The following is a 21,548-nucleotide window of genomic DNA, read 5'->3' as shown; positions in this document are numbered from 1 at the left end:
TTGTATTTGTTCATATATATTTAGTATTTATATCTACACAAAATCATTATTTGTATATGTTTAAATTTGCAGAGACCTGTATTGTGTCATTTGCCATGAGCAATATTGAAAATTTAGTGATGTAATAGCCAAATAAGAGGGTAATTGCTGTATTCAGCACTCCATATTTCATGTGAAATCGGATTGGGTCCAAAACATAACAGATTTCGGAGGGTCCACTGTATAAACATTTGTTTCCTTCTTCTGTAGTGCCACACACATATACAGTGTATTAGTTTCCCACTTCAGTAGCTTGACTCTAAATAATCTACATTACTAAGGATGAGGCCAGCCTCCAGATTTGAAATCAAACATGTCTTCATTAGAATAAACAAATAACAGGAATGGAACAGTATTTATTTTGATAAAATTCTGGCTTAATACAGACACTGAATCTTGCATCCCATATGCAAATGTCCTAAACAATCAAAGCAGGTTAGTCGGTACAGTAAGGAAATGGAGCCAAATAATCCCTTCATGTTACACTCACACACATTTAGACCTGACGTAAGGAAAGGGCCTGACATGTTGTTCTCTTAACCATGTTGACCATCCCAACTTTGATTGTAACCCTCAACACAACTTGTATAAACACTTGAGCAATCATAAGTGGCTGTGGTTAGGCTGCAGTAACACTTAAGAGGTTACCCAAAACAGGGTTCAATGACAATGCTGCAAATGATAAAAAATTTCACATGAGCACATCAGTATGATATATCTATATATAGTGTGTTAAATGATTACCTATCCAAAATATCAGATATGTATACTTAGGCTAAATAACAGAACTTTTAGTTATATCATCAGTAAAGTAAAACTCTACATCATAACATTACATTAAAGTTAGTGCATATTACATATATGATATTTGTTGGATTAAGAGAATATCGGCCATCGTCAGCCAAGGCCTAGCTAATTCATGGAGACTAGGAGTACCACAGGACAACTCTGGAAAACCAGATATCTGGAATATTGTTTTATTTGAAGAGAATGTAAACAGTTGCAAAATTAAGATTAAATTTGCAGACAAGTCACAATAACATAGCTGAAGTGCAGATTCAAAACCCACACATCTGAAAAATGAGGAAACGATGATGACGTTTTGGTCCGTCCTGGACCATTAGCAAGTTGTGTAAAATATATTATATATATTATATATATATATCACTAAGAACTCTTTGACCCGGCCAGGATTCGAACCCATGCCGTCCAGGATCACCCCTAAACGTACACAGTACTGTGACCACCGCACCAATGATCGTCTATGCACCACCAATGAGCGGTGGTCACGGTACGGTGTACGTTAATGGTGATCCTGGACGGCTTGGGCTCCAATCCTGGCCGGGTCAAAGAGTTCTTAGTGATATATGGCTTGCGCGTTCATGCAGCTTTCTCACACATTATATATACTGTATATATATAATATATATATATATATATATAAAATTTTACACATGAGACTAGAATTTTACTTGAGTCTCACTAGTTAAGTGATTCTTAAGCGAAAACAATTTTTTGTGTGTAATTAAAGCAATTAGCAATGTTTACTCTGTTGAGTCACAACAAAATGTTTACTCTGTTGAGTCACAACAAAATGTTTACTCTGTTGAGTCACAACAAAATGTTTACTCTGTTGAGTCACAACAAAATGTTTACTCTGTTGAGTCACAACAAAATGTTTACTCTGTTGAGTCACAACAAAATGTTTACTCTGTTGAGTCACAACAAAATGTTTACTCTGTTGAGTCACAACAAAATGTTTACTCTGTTGAGTCACAACAAAATGTTTACTCTGTTGAGTCACAACAAAATGTTTACTCTGTTGAGTCACAACAAAATGTTTACTCTGTTGAGTCACAACAAAATGTTTACTCTGTTGAGTCACAACAAAATGTTTACTCTGTTGAGTCACAACAAAACACTCATACTTTGAACAATATCAATGAGAATTCATTATAAGTTGAAGAACAAAGGATACATTAGCACCATGCTTGCTACCGAGCAATTGTAATTAGTAGCAAATTATAACACTTGCACAACAAAAATATAAAGTCAAGTAGAGATAATACAGCCCAAGCTTGTCTTCGGTGATGATATACACTTTCGTCAACATCCTCTCACTTAACATCCACTGCTCGTTAAAAAATATATTTAAAATGGAATTCGATGACCATTCCGTGGAGTTTTTTCTACTATTGGGAGTTGTGACTACAATTACCTCATCTCCCAAAACATTTTTTATTTTTATTCTCTATTTTTTTTTTTCAAATTTACTAAATTACTTTTTCAATCAATATGTAATTGTATAATGCTTTACATACAAAAATATTTTTTGTAAATGTTTTCAAATGTAATTACAATATTTTGCTTTCCTGTAGCATACAAAATGAAGGTTTGAATTAGATATCAAGGACTGACCAATTATTAGGTTTGTACTCAACATCCATGACTCTACATTTGTACTTAATCTAAACACACCATTGGTGCAGCCTTGAAGACTTATGGCTGAGGACATATGGATGGGATGGGAGGAGGGGAGATGCCTGCTACACTTCAGGTCTTTCCTACATTGAACCTTGGATTAAAATAAGACAAATGCAAACATGTAACTGGATATCAACAGCATTACAACAGTACATTAACAATGGATTCACATTAAAGGTTAACTTTGGCAAGACATCTGACTCACAACAGGCACAGTGCAATGACTAATGATAGGTGTAGGCTTCAGAAATATATTTTCAAGGCAGCAACAATCCTTATTTATATAATACAGTACCGGTACTCTGAAGATTATGACAAGCATTTATAATGATAAAACAAATTATATACTGTATATAATATATATATATACTGTATATATATATATACTGTATATATATATATATACACACAGTACTATATCTGTATAATAAAATATACTATTTCATAACATACATTCATTTGTTTAGTGAATATTGTCACATAAAAGAAAGCTCATCTCTTCAGCCTAACAGGTAATAGCGGCACTGAACAACTTTTATACGCCGACATTTGATGTGTTCGACAATGAAGTTATACTTACAATTCAATTTAGTAGTGCTGAGACATTACTTTTCTTCATGCTACTGATATAAATACTGATCACAAAGGTATGTTATATGCTGTTTACAATCTTATTTTCTTTAAGCATTAAGTAGGCAATGTACATATTCATTACATAGGAAGCTTAATAATGACTAGCTCTTAACCTCATTAAAATTAATAATTCATGACAACTTTGCTCTTTGAAATGTCAAAATTTGCCAAAGTTTCATTTTTATTTAGGGGGATAAGAATTTAAATTATGCACCATTTTGATATAACTTAGGTAAATATTATTTTTTTCATGTACAATGGGGCAACAGTCATAAAAGAAAATACAAAGTCTAGTTTTGCATGAAGTCAAATGATTCACCAACACTACTAAACCCAACCAGTCGCATATAAAATATTAAAATAGAAAACATTTAACAACATATATTAATCTGTTTAAATACTATTAGAGGGAGACTAACTAGATTCAGGACAGTTTAAGTTAAAACTATGACAATTGTTATTGGAGTTAAGACCTTTCTATTGATTGATGATTAAAGTGAACTTAGAGCTCATAACAGGCAAGAGAAGAGGCATTTTACTACAGTACTGTATATACTGTATTATATTACTTTGAAATTTGTTACTGCATTATTACCGAGTGGACTGCTAACACTTCACTAACTAAAGACACTTATTTCGTTGGTTTTTTATTCATTCTTGAAATTTAAATAAGGGTTTTAAAATTTTGCTTTCATACATTTTCCACTTTCATCAGTACAGTATTATGAAAGTGAATGCAGTGTTAATCATCACGATGCAGCATTTGTTGGGGGCAACCTCCTGTGTGCACACTTTTTTGTCAAATAATTTTAGTTATGAAATGAAAGAACATGTAGATTATAGGAAAATTGTCAAAACTTTTGTTTAGCTGCTATACTTTTGATTTGAGCACAAATTACATACATTCCGTACATAAATGTGTATATGGAGTAACTCCTGCTGGCCTGCTAGCTCCCATTCCCACCTGCACACTTCTGCTTTGAAAGAATGTATTTCCTGCCAATCTGTCATTAATGTCTACTATTTCCACAAGTTCATTCAGGGAGACCCTAGTGTCATTACAAATTATGAAATTTCATTAATATCATAAAAACATGTGTATCCTAGCTCTTCCACAAAAATACTAGATAGTTTTCTTCAAGAGTGCTGGACCAACCAGTTTGTAGTGGATATGTGGGCCTACGGGCCGCTCCAAGCAAGAGCCTAGTGGACCAATTGCCACAAGTCAAGCCGGGCTTTGGAAGTAGAACCACTCCCAGAACCCCATCCAGGTTGACAGGATGGCGAGGCAAGGCAGAAGCATGCGACATGTCTCCCTCGCCGAGGTTAAGTGGCCACTAATGGCTTTCCAAGTGTATAAAATCAAGGCCATTCAGTCCCCATAGACTTTAACAGTTGCATGCGCAATCAAAAGTTTATATACTTTACGTTCAGTTGCTACACGTCTTGATGCTCACAAGCGTTGTCGGTAAATGCCACGAAAATCATGAAAGCGCTCATCATGTGATACACAGCAGAAGGATTAAGTGCACAGTTCTAGGGAGTCTGTTATAATTACATGAGTGTTTATATGTTAGTCATAGTGTAAAAGTAGTGTTGTGCATGCTAAACTTGCCCCAGATGCACACAATACTTCTCAAGGTAAATTTATTCTTGGTTTGTATGTGACATGGAAAGAACTTTGTGTTGTGTACAGGGGATTATGTTTATGAATGTGTACAAGAATATTTCCTCAACAGTTTTTCTGCATCTAATTCCCTTTATTTATCCTAAGGTAGTGAATATAAAAACTATACAGAATTTGTACACACGTGATGGTAATTAGCAGTCCACTCAAACGTCTTGGGTGGCGGATGTTAAACAAATGTCTGTCATTAAAATACTCTAGTATGTACTATAATGCTCCTTGCTGTTGTAACATTTTTTCTGCATCATCCCAGCATTCCAACTGTGGATTCTTTTAATAAATGCCTCCACAAAATAAAATTCAACAAGTCTTTAACAAACCTCTTTAAGAGTATTGTACATATTATAATTTAGTCCTATGTAATATAATAATGCCTGGCAATAATCACTCAACATACTCAATCACAACCATCCCAGTGAGCAAATAAATTCAAATATTTCTATGGCATATATATATATATATATACAACACCTACAAATACAATAATATCTATCAACAATATCAGCAATGAAAAATATTTTTATTTATAAAGTCTGAGTAATTCTAAAATTTAAATTTTAGTTCCATAGAATGTTACATCATTGAAAATCTTGAGTTTCATTTCATTCACTTGGATTGTTGGAGATTCGAATTCAAAACTCAAAGGTATAAGACCGTTCTGCAACTTCTGAGGCCCGAATTCGAATCTCCGATGATTCACGCCATTGTGGATTTTATCTTGTATTCTAGTTCTCTACTCCTGTAAATTTTGTTGTATGATGATCTGAATTGCTTATTGTATATTAAACACTCAAAATTTGGGACTATCAACCCATGGTAAGTTTTAAATGAAGTGACAACTATATGAGAATGTAGTAAAGCACACCATTAGAGGACATTGCACTTACACATCCTTAGATATTTAGACACAGAAATTTACAATCTATTCAAAACAAAATGTTATACAGTGTATGTTCTCCATGTGTATCAGATGTTAATATTTCATAAAAGAAAGCAAGTTAAAATACAGATAGCCTTGGGACACAATAAACAATTTTTGTTTTTGTTTACTCAGACTCGCCTTCACATGCGGTCCCTTAAGGGCCCAAAAAGGGAACTCCTTGTTTACAATCACTTCTTGATTAAAACAAATAATAAAATAAAACTGGAACCTTAAATTATATTTTAAATATGTGAATCATCATATCCCAGCCCTCCCGTAATTTGATTAAAAATCTGAGCAAAGTAACAGGTCAAATGTATAAAATCTAAATCATATAATGATTAGCTACTTCGTGAGGCAGTTTTGCAGGAACTATATTTTACAGGAAAATGAAGAGGTATCAAATAACTGCTGCTAATAAAGCTACAATATGTATATTGATCATTTGTACATTTTTGGCACCTCATATTAAAAATATAACTGCTGAATGCAGTAATTTGCTTATATATTTTGTTAGTTATCTGTGTGTCAGTGTGAGGTGAAGATATTTTCTATTTGTGTAAAATGTTTCAAATCACTGACATATGACCAAAAACCTAAGATATGATGAAATTAAAAGATGTGGCTACCACCCTCAACACTGACATTCTACACACATAATTTATCATTAATTCATAAATGATTACAGTAAAACAGCTGATATTTAATCCAGTTTTGACAACTATCAAAAGACAACACGCAAAGCCTTTGAGTTTCGTTGTCATCTGCTGAACACTAAGTAGCACCCTAATCACTTCCTGTAGTGGGAACCTCAGATCTCCTGCACTGTTACATATTCTGTTTATGCAGCATTATGTACACACTTTGGTCTATTCATTGACCAAAACAGCTAATATACATAAAATATAATATGCACAATTAACACAGTTTGTATACTGTCTCTTATATTGAGTAAAATGTTTAAAATATTACACAATGATTTCAATAAGTTTCTACTTGCATTCTTTCTTGTGTGGACATGAGTTATAGCAGAATAGTTTATAAACAACAACCAACACAGTGTTTCTATAAAAGTTACATGACCAGCAAGTGTACCTGGTCAAGTCTTCACTCACCACACACAAGCCTTGTCAATGAAATGTCTTTTCATTTGATGGCAAGGGACATGTTACATTTATAACCAAAACTTGTCAAAAGTTCTGTATTTTGACCAGTAAAAAATTAAATTGTAAAATATTACCGGGAACTTAAAAAGAAAAAGCTTTCATATCAAATCACACGGGAGTCATATTGGTAGGCGAGTCTAAATCATTGCTGTTCTCCCCAGATTTGGTGCGTTGTAAACAAACGTATCTAGTCACATAAGCATCACCATTCTGAGGCAACAGAGGTTCTACAGAGGGCCCTCCCCCATTTTCTTGAAGAGCACGATTCCAACTTGGTGAATTAAAGGAGACGGGAGGATTGAGAGAGGATGGCGTAGACGAAATAGAATTATTTGTTAAAACAGACGAGTTAGGAGCACGAGGGAAACTGTTGAGTTGAACTGCATTGGTGCTTGGGACATTTTCATTGCCCGATGTGTGGCGCACTCTTGTATTTGGAAGACGTGCATTGGGTGCAGAACTTCTTCGGCAAACCTGCTCAGTAGGCAATACAAACTCTAAGGAGTCTGTATCATTAATCTGGACTGCAGCTGAAGGAACCTCGAGGCACGGAGTAATAAGACGAGGCCACATGGTTAACGTTTCCATCAACTCGTTGAATGTGGGACGATCATGAGGATCCATACTCCAACAAGACAACAGAAGGCGCTCACTGAAAATTAGCATTTGCAATATTTAAATATCCTAATCCAGCATATTAGATCATTTATTATCCTAAAACCTAATATATATTTGTATTGAATGCATCATTTATTCCTACAACATGATCCAATGCACCATGTGTGTCGTGTGACCGAACTAATTATGCCCCTTCCTTGTTACCTTTGTTGGGGTTAGATGCAACTTGGTATATGTTTATTGGTCCATTTAATGAGCAATATGCTCATTGAATGGACTTACTTAACCTATACCTATAATAGGTTAAGTAATAATTGTAATTACGAAGCAATAAGATGCTTATCTTAACATACTAGGAAGGTTAGGTAAGGTCGGTGTTTTCTATGAAGCTTTTCAAGGTAAACTAGTATGTTAAGTATGTCACATATGCACGTATTTAATAAGTCAATATTGACTATACGAAAATGCAAGAACAGGTTGTTTCTGCTGCTAACAGGATCTTAACGAAGATGCCATCCAGTCTGGAGCCTATGTTGCTTGAAACTTTCCAGATTGCTTCAGTGTATTTTGACACTTGGATATACTGTATCTATTGCCTTCAACACTCCTGTTGGGGTTGAGTTCTTTTCCACCCTGTGGTGTGTGATATTTGTAGTATTTAGACCTCCATTGTAGCAAAGTCTGCTTCTTAGGTGGAGCCCTTTGTCATATTTTGCCATAACCCCCCTGCAGTTTTCAAAATATCTTAAATCTCAGAAATTTGACTCCTAATAGTGTTTTCTGAGGTGAATTCTGACTCTCTGCACCTATTTTCATTTTCAAATTATGACTCTTTATACCGAAATTATGCCAATTACTGAAAACAGCAATGGGTCATATTTTGCCCATACCCCCTACAGTTTTAAAAAAAAAATCTGAAATGTCGGAAATTTGACAACTGAGCATGATTTTTGAGTCGAATTCTGACTCTCTGCACCTTTTTTCATTTTCAAATTTCGACTCTTTATACCGAAAATATGCCAATTACTGAAAACGGCGATGAGTCATACTTTGCCATAACCCCCCTGCAGTTTTCAAAATATTTGAAATGTCTGAAATTTGACTCCCAAGCGTGATTTTTGAGCCAAATTCTGACTCTGCACCTATTTTCATTTTCAAATTACGACTCTTTATACCGAAAATATGTCAATTACTGAAAACAGCGATAATATGAGGTACTCATCAGTGCTTACCAGTATCATAAGAAAAGCTAAACTTTCACATTATGATACTAGATTCAAAGAAGCAAAAGGCAACATGAAAAGCACATGGAAAACCATCTCTAATATCCTCGGAACTAAACAACACTCCCATAACCAGATAACACTCTCTAAGGATGGCCTTACACCGTCATCTGATTTAGAAATGGTGAATGAATTTAATAGCTTCTGTTCATCGGTTGGTGCTAACCTTGCCAGTAAAATCCCACAGACTCAGACACATATCAACACATATCTCTCAGGCAGCTATCCAAACTCTCTTCTCCTTTCACCAGTCAGCCCGTCAGATGTTGTGTCCATCATACACTTACTAAAAACCAAAGCTGGGAACATCAGTGAAATCCCATCCATTGTATACAAGAGCGCTTCCCATGCCCTTGTGACACCTATAGCTCTGCTGTTCAACAAATCCCTTGAGTGTCATACCTTCCCTGATATCCTTAAAAAAGCAAGAGTAACGCCAGTTCATAAAGGAGGTAATCCGGCAGACATAAACAATTATAGACCAATATCAAATCTACCCATACTATCAAAAATATTTGAAAAAATTATCTACAAACAGCTCAACTTTTATCTCATAAAATTCGACATTCTTAGCCCCTGTCAGTTTGGCTTCCGCTCCCAAAAGAGTACCAACGATGCAATTATTAGTCTCCTTGATATAATTTACTCAGCCCTTGACAAAAATGAGTTTCTGATTGGACTCTTCATTGACCTGAGAAAGGCCTTTGATACTGTTAATCACAATTACCTCTTACGTAAACTCCATCATTATGGAATTCGAGGCCATACACTGGACTATAACCAATCCTATCTTAGTGATAGACACCAATGTGTAGCCATCAATAATATAACCTCTCCCACTCTACCAATACCCGTTGGAGTGCCACAGGGCAGCATTTTAGGACCTCTCCTATTTCTTATATACATCAATGATCTGCCTAATGTCTCTAACATTCTGAAACCTATTTTGTTTGCTGATGATACTGCCTTCATCTACTATAACCCCAACCCACATACACTAAATAATGTTGTTAATAATGAACTAAAAAAAAGTCCACTTATGGATGTCAACCAACAAACTAACTCTTAACATAGAAAAGACCTACTTCATCTTATTTCGAAGCAAATCTACAAATGCAATTCAGCTTCAGATAGACAATGTAAACATTAGCAATAAAAATGATGGAAAGTTTCTTGGCCTATTCCTAGACAAGATACTCAACTTCAGCACCCACATACAACACATAACTAAGAAAGTCTCTAAAACAGTTGGTATACTCTCCAAAATCAGATATTATGTACCTAACTCTGCTCTCATCTCTCTCTATTATGCACTAATTTATCCCTATCTCAACTATGGTATCTGTGCATGGGGTTCAACCACTGCAAACAACCTCAAGTCCATCATCACCCAGCAAAAATCTGCTATCAGAATAATAACAAATTCTGCTTTCAGACAACACTCAGCCCCCTTGTTTAACTCCCTAAACATGCTAAACATAATCTCACTCCACAAATTCTCTTGTGTCACTTACATTTACAAAACCCTGTTCTTAAATGCAAACCATGCTCTGAAACTCTCCCTGGACAGATGTAATAGGACCCATTATCACCACACCAGAAATAAATATCTCTTTGATATCCCCAGAGTCAAACTTAATCTGTGTAAACACTCTATGCAAATAAAGGGACCAAGTCTATGGAACTCACTCCCTATTGAATTGAAAAGCTGTCCAACTTTTGCGTCATTCAAAAACAATACTAAAAAGTACCTAATTTCATCTTCATAGTTTTTTACCTTTTACTTTAAAATTGCACTGTATCTATTGCTACCCAATCTCCCAATCTTTATGTACCCAATCTGAACATCTTTATCATTGTGATCATTGCTGACTTCTTATGTGCTGTCAATCTGCTGTATGGTTTCTATTAATCTTGTTTAAATTACCAATCAAGCTGTCAATGTAATCAATCAGAGCTTTAATATACCAATGTGCTTTAATATACTTACTAATCTCTCTCATCTCATTTTTTTTCTTGCAATGTATTTGTTATCATTTTATTAATTCTGATAGAATTTACCTACTTAAAATTATCTGTTAGATTAAGGACCTGCCCGAAACGACGCGCGTACTAGTGGCTTTACAAGATTGTAAATACTGTACTATGCTATGTATTCTCACAAACCCAATGTACCTTCTTGTATATAAATAAATAAATATATAAATAAAAATAAATAAGTATTAATACCATTTTATTACCAAAAATGCACCTTTTTAAGTGTACCCATGATATTAAAATGTTTAAGATTTGTACATCTGTCTGAAAGCAAGAGAGAGAGAGAGAGAGAGAGAGAGAATCAAATTAAATCAAATATAACCCCTTAAAATTAATGCTAACAAAACTAACCATGATTTAGTATTAACCTGTAAATAATATTTAGTCTAACAGGTTTCAATTAGATATTATGTCAATATATGTTTGGAGAAGTTTAAGTTCTTGGGATTTTTGTGGTTTCATATTATGCACTGGTGCAGGTGGTACACATTTGTTCAGCACTGATGTCCGGTAACCAACAACCATCTAGAGATTGGCAACTTTATTCTAGGAGCTACGAGAGGTATTCTGGCATGGACCCGCTTTTAAAATTCCATTCGTCCATGTACAGGGGCCTCGTAACCTGGTGGATAGCGCGCAGGACTCGTAATTCTGCGGCGCGGGTTCGATTCCCGCACGAGGCAGAAACAAATGGGCCAAGTTTCTTTCACCCTATGCCCCTGTTACCTAGCAGTAAATAGGTACCTGGGTGTTAGTCAGTTGTCACGGGCTGCTTCCTGGGGGTGGAGGCCTAGTCGAGGACCGGGCCGCGGGGACACTAAAAGCCCCGAAATCATCTCAAGATAACCTCAAGATACAGCTAATACTGATTATATCAGGTTCTGGAGCAGTATCCTGGCTGCTTGTTACCTGTTGGATATTGACTGTATATACCTGCCTGCAATGTATTCTCTTAGGACAGAAGCCATTCTCCCAAGATCTTTAGTCCAGTTCAACTCTCCATTTCATACTGGTATCTTACCTAACCTTGAGATGATTTCGGGGCTTAGCGTCCCCACGGCCCGGTCCTTGACCAGGCCTCCTAGTCGTTCCATGTGCTGCATATTGATGTAGTCAGTCCCATTTGGGGCAGGGTGAGTTACTAAGGGAAGCTACTGCGGGTTGCAATGCCAGAAATATAAAATTTGAGTGTAATAAAATGCTCTCTCCTGGGTTTCACCATGATAGCACCCTTTGTTCCTGCCCTAAATCCTAGTTATCTATCTTCAGGGCAACAAGTGGTGTTAAATATAGCAAAGCTAGAAGAAGGAAAAAGAAGACAAGATTACTACAAGCAAAAATGTTGATAGGAATCAACAAGCTGACAAGGAGGAATTGTTGAAGCCTGCAGCTCCAAATCATAGATTCAAGATAAGGAAACAAAGTTGCCAAAAAAATATACAGGCACTTTCTTGCGAACAGTCAAGGATGCTTGGAGTAATTGAAGTTTGTTTCGGCATCCATCACCTTCTATCATATGACAATGATTCTAGGGAAAACAGACACCACAAGCATAGCTCTTGTCCTGTAACTACACTTAGGTAATTACAAAAAAAAAAAGGAAAATTTCACTGCCATTATAATTACAGTGGAACCTCCGTTTTCGAATTTATGAGTTCTCGAGCTCAATTTCTTCAAAAAATTTGACTCGGTACACAAAGTTTGCCTCGGTGCTCGAGTTTGTTGATACACGTATGGGCCAACCGACCATTTCATAGCTTTTGTGCATTTTTGGTTCTGAACATAAAAGTTTTTATCATATATCATGCCGTGGGTTCCAAGAAAGTCAGTGGTAAAGTTTAACCTAAGAAAATAGTTGTGAGGATGACAATAGAGGAAAAATAAGAGATCTTTCATAGTGAGACAATGTGATCTCTCACTACAGACAAGTGTTAAAACTTAGGGAAAAACAAGTGGCTATAGACATTCTTAGTAAGACAAGCAAGCACTGTGAGCCAAACCAGGTCCTAGTGGTATACCTGCAAAACGTAAGAGTGTGTCCCAGAAATGTCATCACTGGTGTTGGTAGAGAATTCTCCTTATAAATCCTCACTCATCCTACCTCACTGTCTTCCATACCCCAACAAGGGTCATCAATAAAGGTAAGGTAGCTATGAGTATTATTCTGTATAAAATATATTTTTTAGTAAATATTTTTTGGAGTTGTGGAATGGATTAATTCAATTTACATTATTTTTATGGGAAAATGGGATTTAGTTGACCAGACCACACACTAGAAGCTGAAGGGACGACAATGTTTCGGTCCGTCCTAGACCATTCTCAAGTTGATTCTCAAGACAATCGACTTGAGAATGGTCCAGGACGGACCAAAACGTCGTCGTCCCTTCACCTTCTAGTGTGTGGTCTGGTCAACATACTTTAGCCACGTTATTGTGACATCGCCTGCAAATGGGATTCAGTTTTCAAATCGTCTCCGGGAACAGATTAAATTCGAGAACTGGTGTACCACTGTACTTATTTACTGTATTTATTAAAATACTGTATTAAGTTATCCAGGTGCATGAGTTTAAACCAGCAACATATACTGTATTGCTTAAATCTAAACAAAGCAATTCCAACAATTCAAACACCTATTCAGTACATACTGTACTTGTTTTCATATGAACATTTGTCAAAGGTCTTACTTGATAAACATGCAAAACTGTACACTACACAAGTATAAATACTCACAGCTGAGGCTTGACACCTTTGGGAATGGTAATAGTGTTTCCTCCCCTTACAGTCTCCAGTACCTGGTTGTTTGACATTCCCTGCAAGACAATCAGGACATCAATCCCTTGTATCTCAAAGTTAACTGTGGTCGACCTTTAAAACACTACATATACAAATATTACATAATTACAACAGAAGAAAAATAAATGACTATTTGCATCTGCTTATTATGCTTGTTTCTTATCAGTCTCACTTTATTCCTTAAAATATATGCATAAAGAATCTAAACAAATTCACCAAGAGGAAATAGTCATTTACGACCAGGAGGCCTGGTCAACGACCGGGCCGCGGGGACGCTAAACCCCGGAAGCACCTCAAGGTAACCTCAAGGTAAGGTACTTCACTGCTGGGAGAAGCCCCTTTGTGGCTCCCTGTAGCTAACATCTCTGATGTGTGTAATGTCTAAAAGTTGCAGTCAGTTGTGGAGTTCTCTGGCCTACTGGAGACCCAGAGCCACAATCCATGTCTCCTCACAGAGGCACGGGGAGCAGTGGCATATATCTTTTCATATGCCACCACCAGGGAAGACACCCACAAAGTTAGCAAGACAACAAACCACAGCTGGCTATTTCCTACACCTGCAGACTCTAAAACCAAAGAACTCCCCCAAACTATGTAAACAAATGACAGAAATTATTATGAACTAACACTTGCTCATTTGCCCTGCCCTCCTCCTCATATGGGGTGGGAGGAGAGGCAGCCCACAGGCGGTGCCTCTTCAACCTTCAGTTCTCCTCTGATGTGTCAGGTTGCTGCAGTAGCTCTGGCCAAGTTATTATTTCTTGCCTTGGTGGGAGTTCTTTCCACTTTCAGTGTGTGTTGGCCAGGAGTCCTGTGCACTTGCAGCTATACATGTGCTCATGGTTCTCTTCCCCCGTGCACTCCCTAATGCCTCCCTTGCACTGCCAGGGTTCTCTTACCTGGAGTGTTCAGATACTTCCCTATAATCTTTGGAGATCTGCCTTGCTTGTGGTAGTTTTTGCCTTGGGGCAAATCTGACGCATTCACCCTCTGTCTTTTTCCTGGTTTGGAATCATTGGGTAGTCGCAGGTGCAATACAGCGTGCCAAGGTTGATTTTCCTAGCCGAGTGGTCTAGGCTGGGTTGATATACTGGAGAGCACCGGTGTCACATTCCAGTGCTTGGGTTTTCTGCTTAACTCAAGCTTTCGGGCCCTGGAAGTCCCCAATGGGTTCGGCAGTCTATTTGGGTAAACTCATCAACCCCACCCTCCCTATTTGTGAGATTCAAGGTACACATCATCAGTGCCACCACGTGATGTTGATTCCCCCCCCCCTGCCTCCACCTGCTGCCTGTTGGGTTGCTGACACCTTCAACCCTGAGTCATGGACAGTATATTCCCATCATGTCTCTTCCCAGCCCTTTTGTTGACGTTCGAGCTTCCAAGGCAGCGACCGCTCTGCATCTTCATTTATCTAGAGTACAGCAGTCCAGGTTGTAATTACCTAAGTGTAAGTGTAGTTACAGAATGAGAGCTAAGCTCGTGGTGTCCCGTCTTCCCAGCACTCTTTGTCATATAACGCTTTGAAACTACTGACAGTTTTGGCCTCCACCACCACCTCCTCTAACTTGTTCCAACCATCTACCACTCTGTTTGTGAAAGTGAATTTTCTTATATTTCTTCGGCATCTTTGTTTACTTAGTTTAAATCTATGACCTCTTGTTCTTGAAGTTCCAGGTCTCGGGAAATCTTCCCTTTCAATTTGATCACTTCCTGTTACTATTCTGTACATAGTGATCATATCACCTGTTTCCTCGCACAACGTTCTTTATGTGGATCTCAGGTGATAGTTTTCTATCTAGAACCACCCCTAGATCTCTTTCTTTGTCAGAATTCTTTAAATTCCATTTGCCAAGTGGTGCTCCATATACTTATTTTGTCCAGGTCTTCTTCAAGGGCATGACAATCATCTAAGTTTCTTATTCTTCCTATTATCTTAGCATCATCAGCAGTGATGATGCAATTATACATGTCCATATAATTCTGTATTCCATCTGGTAGATCATTTATGTAGACGATAAACATCACTGGTACAAGTACTGAACCCTGTGGTACTCCACTTGAGACATTTCTCCAGTCCAATACATTGCCTCTGATTACTGCCCTCATTTTTCTATCAGTCAGAACATTTTTCATCCATGTTAGAAGCTTACCTGTCACCCCTCCAATATTTTCCAGTTTCCAGAACAACCTCATATGTGGAACTCTGTCGAAAGCCTTTTTTTAGGTCCAGATAGATGCAGTCAACCCAACCATCTCTTTCTTGTAAAATCTCTGTGGGTCGATCATAGAAACTCAATAAGTTCGATACACAGGATCTTCCAGATCGAAAACCATACTGTCTGATATTATATAATTTCTCTCCAGGTGTTCTACCCATTTAGTTATTATTATTTTTTTCTAATATTTTGACTATTACTATTCTAATATTGAGAGATATTGAGAGATATATACAAGAGTTTGTTACATTCTTGTACAGCCACTAGTACGCGTAGCGTTTCAGGCAAGTCCTTAATCCTATTGTCCTTGGAATACGATCCCCTGCCGCGAAGAATCGTTTTTTCATCCAAGTACACATTTTACTGTTGCGTTAAACAGAGGCTACAGTTAAGGAATTGCGCCCAGTAAATCCTCCCCGGCCAGGATACGAACCCATGACATAGCGCTCGCGGAACGCCAGGCGAGTGTCTGTATTCTAATATTTCTAATATTTTGACTATTATAGTCAATGATACAGGTCTATAATTGAGGGGGGGGGGGGTCTTCCCTGCTGCCACTTTTATAGATTGGAACTATGTTAGCCTTTTTCCACACGTCTGCTACGACTCCTGCACACAGGGATGTCTGAAAAATCTGGTGAAGTGGAATGCTGAGCTCAGATGCACATTCTCTCAGAACCCATGGTGAAACTCCATCTGGGCCAACTGCTATGTTCTTACCTAGCTCCAAGAGCATTTGCTTCACTTCATCTCTAGACACCTCTATGTGCGCTATGCTGTTCTCTGGTATTCTTATTGTGTCTGGGTCTCTGAAGATCTCATTTTGTACAAATACACTTTGGAACTTTTCATTTAATGTTTCACACATTTCATTTTCATTTTCCATGTGTCTGTCCCCCATTTTCAACCTCTGAATATTATCCTTTACCAGCAGCTTGCTTTTAATGAATTTATAGAAGAGGCCTAGATCTGATTTACATTTGTCTGCTATATCGTTTTCCAAGTTCCTCTCTGTCTCTCTCCTTACTGATGTGTAGTTGTTTCTTGCATCTTTGTATCGCTGGTATGTTTGGGGGTTTGGCCTCTTCTTATAATGATTCCGTGCTTGTGTCTTATGTTCTCTGGGCCTCTCGCAATTTCTGTTGAACCAACCCTGTTTCTTAGGTCTGCATCTCTGTTTTGGTATGAATGTTTGTGTGCCTTCATTGTATATTTCACAAAATTTGGCATACATCTCATTTACTTTCTTGCCTAGCAACAAATCTGTCCAATTATATCCATTAAAAAATTTCTAAGTTCCCCATAGCGTCCTCTCTTGAAATCGAGTTTAACAACTGTTTCAATGTCCCCATTCTCTACTAGATTATATTGCATAGCATATTTAATATCCAAGAGGACATGATCACTCTTTCCCAAGGGAGGAAGGTACTGGATGTCAAATACCTCCTCTTCTTTCCTGGTGAATACATGTACTAGATCCAGTACTGACGGATTATCCCCTTTCCTCATTCTTGTGGCCTGCTTGACGTGTTGATACATGAATGTCTCCAAGATGAGGTTTGCAAATCTGCCTGTCCAAATGTCCTCTGTTCTTGCCTCGTAGGACTCCCAGTCTATTGCTTTAAAGTTGAAGTCCTCAGTACCAACAATCGGGATTTATCTTTGTCAGCTCTTACCATAATCTCTCTCATGACCATTATGAGACCCTCTCATTTGTCATCCAGTTCTTCCTTTGTCCATGTGTTGCTTGCTGGTGGGCTGTAGGCATTTAAAATTATCAGTTTATCATCTTGATTCCAGACCTGCAATGCCATTATGTCAATATCTTGAGGGTTTTCAATTATTAACTCTCTTACCTTCAGGTGTTCTTTCACCAGCACAGCCACTCCTCCCCTTCCTAGTTTTCCTGTCACATCTCCAAACTGAGTAGCCCCTTGGGAATACAACCTCATTTAAAATATTTTCTTCAAGTTTCATCTCAGTTAATGCGACAATATCTGGGACTTTAAGCTGAATTATATCCTTCAACTCCAATATTTTCGATGTCACTCCATCTATGTTGGTATATACTATTTTCAAGAACATGTTCCCCTTCCCTTTGTTCTTTACACCCCCTTCCTATAATGATTTTGTTGCTTTGTCTTTATGTACCATTTCACAAGCTTTCCAGTCCCTGACACTTAGTAGAAAAAAAATGCCTTTCTTCTCCATTTCTATCCCCCATTTAGACATTTTGCTTCAATGAGGTTCATTTTCAGCTTTTCTCTGTCCTCTTTTGAGAGGGCTAGTCTTTTTGCCAAAGTATACCATCCTCGTCACATTGCAATTTTCTGTTTCTATTTTCTAATTTGTGTGCCCAATTGGATGCTCCAGAGCTGCCCCAGTTGGTTTTCAGGGTCTTGGAATTAGAGGTGTTGGTCACTTCAACTTTGGGCTCTGTTGCACCTCTTCCTTCCTGGTTTGCTCAATGATGCTCGTCCTTCTTACCCCCCCCCCCCTCTTTCCGAAACTGAGCCATCTGAGGGCTTCAGCGTCAACCAAGGGTTTAGTTTGGAATGTAGTTGGGGCAGTTTTGGGGGGTTACCCCATCTGAACTGGGCATGGAGGCAGTTGAGCCTCTCGGTCCTGCTGAAGCTTCAGGTCATTCATACCAGCCAGCCCCTCCCTTTGAGGCCTCCACCTGTTGACTACCTATTGAAGATTCTAGGGGTTAATGTCCCTGCAGTCCAGTTTCTAACCAGGCCATCTGGTTGCTGGTCTGATCCAGCAATAGTATAAAGAATCATTAGACTACCTAAGCTCACTCTGGTCCTAATATGTAAGGTTATCAAACCCCATATGTAAACCGATCATCACTACACTATTGTGAAAAATATGATAAATGGACATGTGATATTTCCCATATAAGTGGGAAATGAGGGTAATAGATATGTATGTGAAGTATGTACCTGAAAGGGAAAGCTGCCAAAAGTGATGATTTCATATAGCAAAACTCCGTATGACCACATATCACTCATGTTGGTGAAGAGTCCATCTTCAAGGGACTCTGGAGACATCCATCGCACAGGTAGCATGGCTGTAATGAAAAAGAAATATGTGACTTACGTTTTAAACGTCCTGGCAAGGGACCTTCTGGCAATTACTGACTTATAAATACAAAATTATCTATTTAATAGTTATGTAACTGGAAGTTAATGCAGATAAAATATTTTTTTTAATTAATACTTATGTGGCACTGTACATTTAGTAAATTCTTGCATGTTCATAATTACATTCTTACACACCTTGGAAAGTGAAAATCATTTATCTGTTAAATCGTAAAAATATGTACCAGTATTATGAATGTTAACAGGCCGATAACTCATAATGTGCCCGTATATGAATATACTCAAGTCTGGGAGAGGACACACGCAGAGTCCAAAATTAAAATATTTGTTAAAAATCCATTTTTCACGATCATTATGGGACTATTTTTAAAATGCACACCTTTTGATTGCAAACAATTTATTACCAGAATGAATGACGTAGCACGAAAATTGAGGTGACAAAACTGGAAAGAGTATAAATATTTGAGTGCAGGTGATGAGTGCGCGCTCACGGGTAAAGCTCAGCCTAACTTGGGGTGTGCTGCATGTGGGGCTTGAGGTTATCTTGAGATGATTTCGGGGCTTTTAGTGTCCCCGCGGCCCAGTCCTCGACCAGGCCTCCACCCCCAGGAAGCAGCCCGTGACAGCTGACTAACACCCAGGTACCTATTTTACTGCTAGGTAACAGGGGCATAGGGTGAAAGAAACTCTGCCCATTGTTTCTCGCCGGCGCCTGGGATCGACCCCGGGACCACAGGATCACAAGTCCAGCGTGCTGTCCGCTCGGCCGACCGGCTCCATTTCATCTTATATGTATTTCCTTTTGAGCACTCTATTGAGAACAATTTGACACCAAAATGAACAATGTAGCACAGCCTGTCAAGTAAGTGGCTTGCCAGGCCATTTGACCTTATACAGCATGCATATATCCCTTTAGGGAATTCTATTGCGAACAATTTGATACCAAAATGAACGACGTAGCACGAAAACTGACAAGAGTATACACATTTTAGTGTGGATGCACGCTGATGCAAAACACTCAGCCCAACTTGGGGTGTGCTGGGTGGCGCACGCCAGGTCGGGCAAAGTGTTAAACTGCTTTTGAAAAGTTGTTAGCATTGAAATTTTAAATCATTGATTTTAGGTCATGTTTAAACATAAGCTTATACAATGCTGAGTAACTTCATGATTATCTTCTTGAATATTCATGTACATTTATATCTAAATAAAGCTTTAACCTTTGTACTGCATTAGTATAATATGACAACTCTGTGGTGCACGTAAAAAAAAAAAAAAAAAAAGTCCCTTAATTTCTTTTCCTTTCTAATACTGTTAAAATGTGTTCCCCGTTTACGGGAAACTAAAAAAAAAAAAAATTGTATATGACAGGCATTAAATAATTAGTCACTCTGTGGCGCTTGCCCTGACAGCTCCGTGGGGCGGAAATTGCCGCACAGATATTTTCATATTTATTTCAATGTCTCTGAATGGTTTTTGATCTAGATTTTTCAGTACAGTATTATTCAATAATGTGAAATTTGAGTAATTTATATAGTCAAATGTGTGGAACATTGCTACACTTAAAAATATGGTGTGCATATTAATTAATAACGCGCACATTCTTAGAACATTATAAAAGTGTTTTTGCCGTTATTACACTACTGTATACAGTATACACATGCTAATATAACTATCTACATTTCTGTATACCATAAAAAATCACTAAGCTGGTCTGGTGACAGTTATGTATACTCTTATTTTAATCTCATATAATCGTATTTAATCTTGTATCTTGTATAATCTCATTAAACCTCTTTTTCAAGTACAATAATGTTATCCTATATCTTGCAAAGATTTCATTACCACACCCACCATAATTATTTAGTGATTCATTATGGTTTATAAAATTGTATTTATATATGAAGTGTTAATATAGTGTAATAACAGCAAATATTGAATGTTTTATTGATCAAAGAACATGATATTGTGAGCATTATAGGGCTGTCAGTATTATTTGTATCACAGAACATGTAAATTGTAGATACGCACAGATTTATTTGTTACTATAATGATCACAATATCATGTTCTTTGAACAATAAAACATTCAATTTTTGCTGTTATTACATTATATTAACACTTCATATATAAATACAATTTTTTAAACCATAATGAATCACTAAATAATTCTGGTGGGTGTGGTAATGAAATCTTTGTAAGGTATAGGATAACATTCTACGACTAGATGACGCCACCAGACATCACCTAACACAGCAACATGCCTTCAGTACACTATGCACATTGCTAAGTCTAGCCACAACACTGCTATTATTATCACATACCTATTACTAAATCATGAGTTTGAATAGTTTTTCACAAGAATATTTTCTAAAGGAATATGACATCACATTTCATGATGTATAGATACATGAAACCTTAGCTGTGAATGAAATTACCTAAGTGTAGTTACAGGATGAGAGCTACGCTCGTGGTGTCCCGTCTACCCAGCACTCTTTGTCAATAAACGCTTTGAAACTACTGATGGTTTTAGCCTCCACCACCTTCTTACTTAACTTGTTCCAA

The 21,548-nt window shown here is 37.4% G+C and overlaps 1 protein-coding gene across 3 annotated transcripts in view; it reads right to left on the bottom strand.

The window, feature by feature from the left end:
- The window catches only part of LOC123768923 (uncharacterized), a 280,886-nt gene continuing 259,338 nt past the window's right edge, over positions 1–21,548 (bottom strand). For all 3 annotated transcript variants that reach the window (XM_045759745.2, XM_069309127.1, XM_045759749.2), the window contains 3 exons: positions 18,830–18,957; positions 13,600–13,679; positions 1–7,583 (listed from right to left, as the gene is read on the bottom strand). In XM_045759745.2, coding sequence (XP_045615701.2) covers positions 7,040–7,583; positions 13,600–13,679; positions 18,830–18,957 — 752 coding nt within the window. In that variant the 3' untranslated portion in view covers positions 1–7,039. The remainder of the gene's footprint in view (positions 7,584–13,599; positions 13,680–18,829; positions 18,958–21,548) is intronic.

Source organism: Procambarus clarkii, chromosome 64 (genome assembly GCF_040958095.1).
Source record: "Procambarus clarkii isolate CNS0578487 chromosome 64, FALCON_Pclarkii_2.0, whole genome shotgun sequence".
Classification (NCBI taxonomy): Eukaryota; Metazoa; Arthropoda; class Malacostraca; order Decapoda; family Cambaridae; genus Procambarus; species Procambarus clarkii.
Note: the sequence above shows the minus strand (reverse complement) of the source record. Positions and strands in the feature narration are given on the sequence as shown.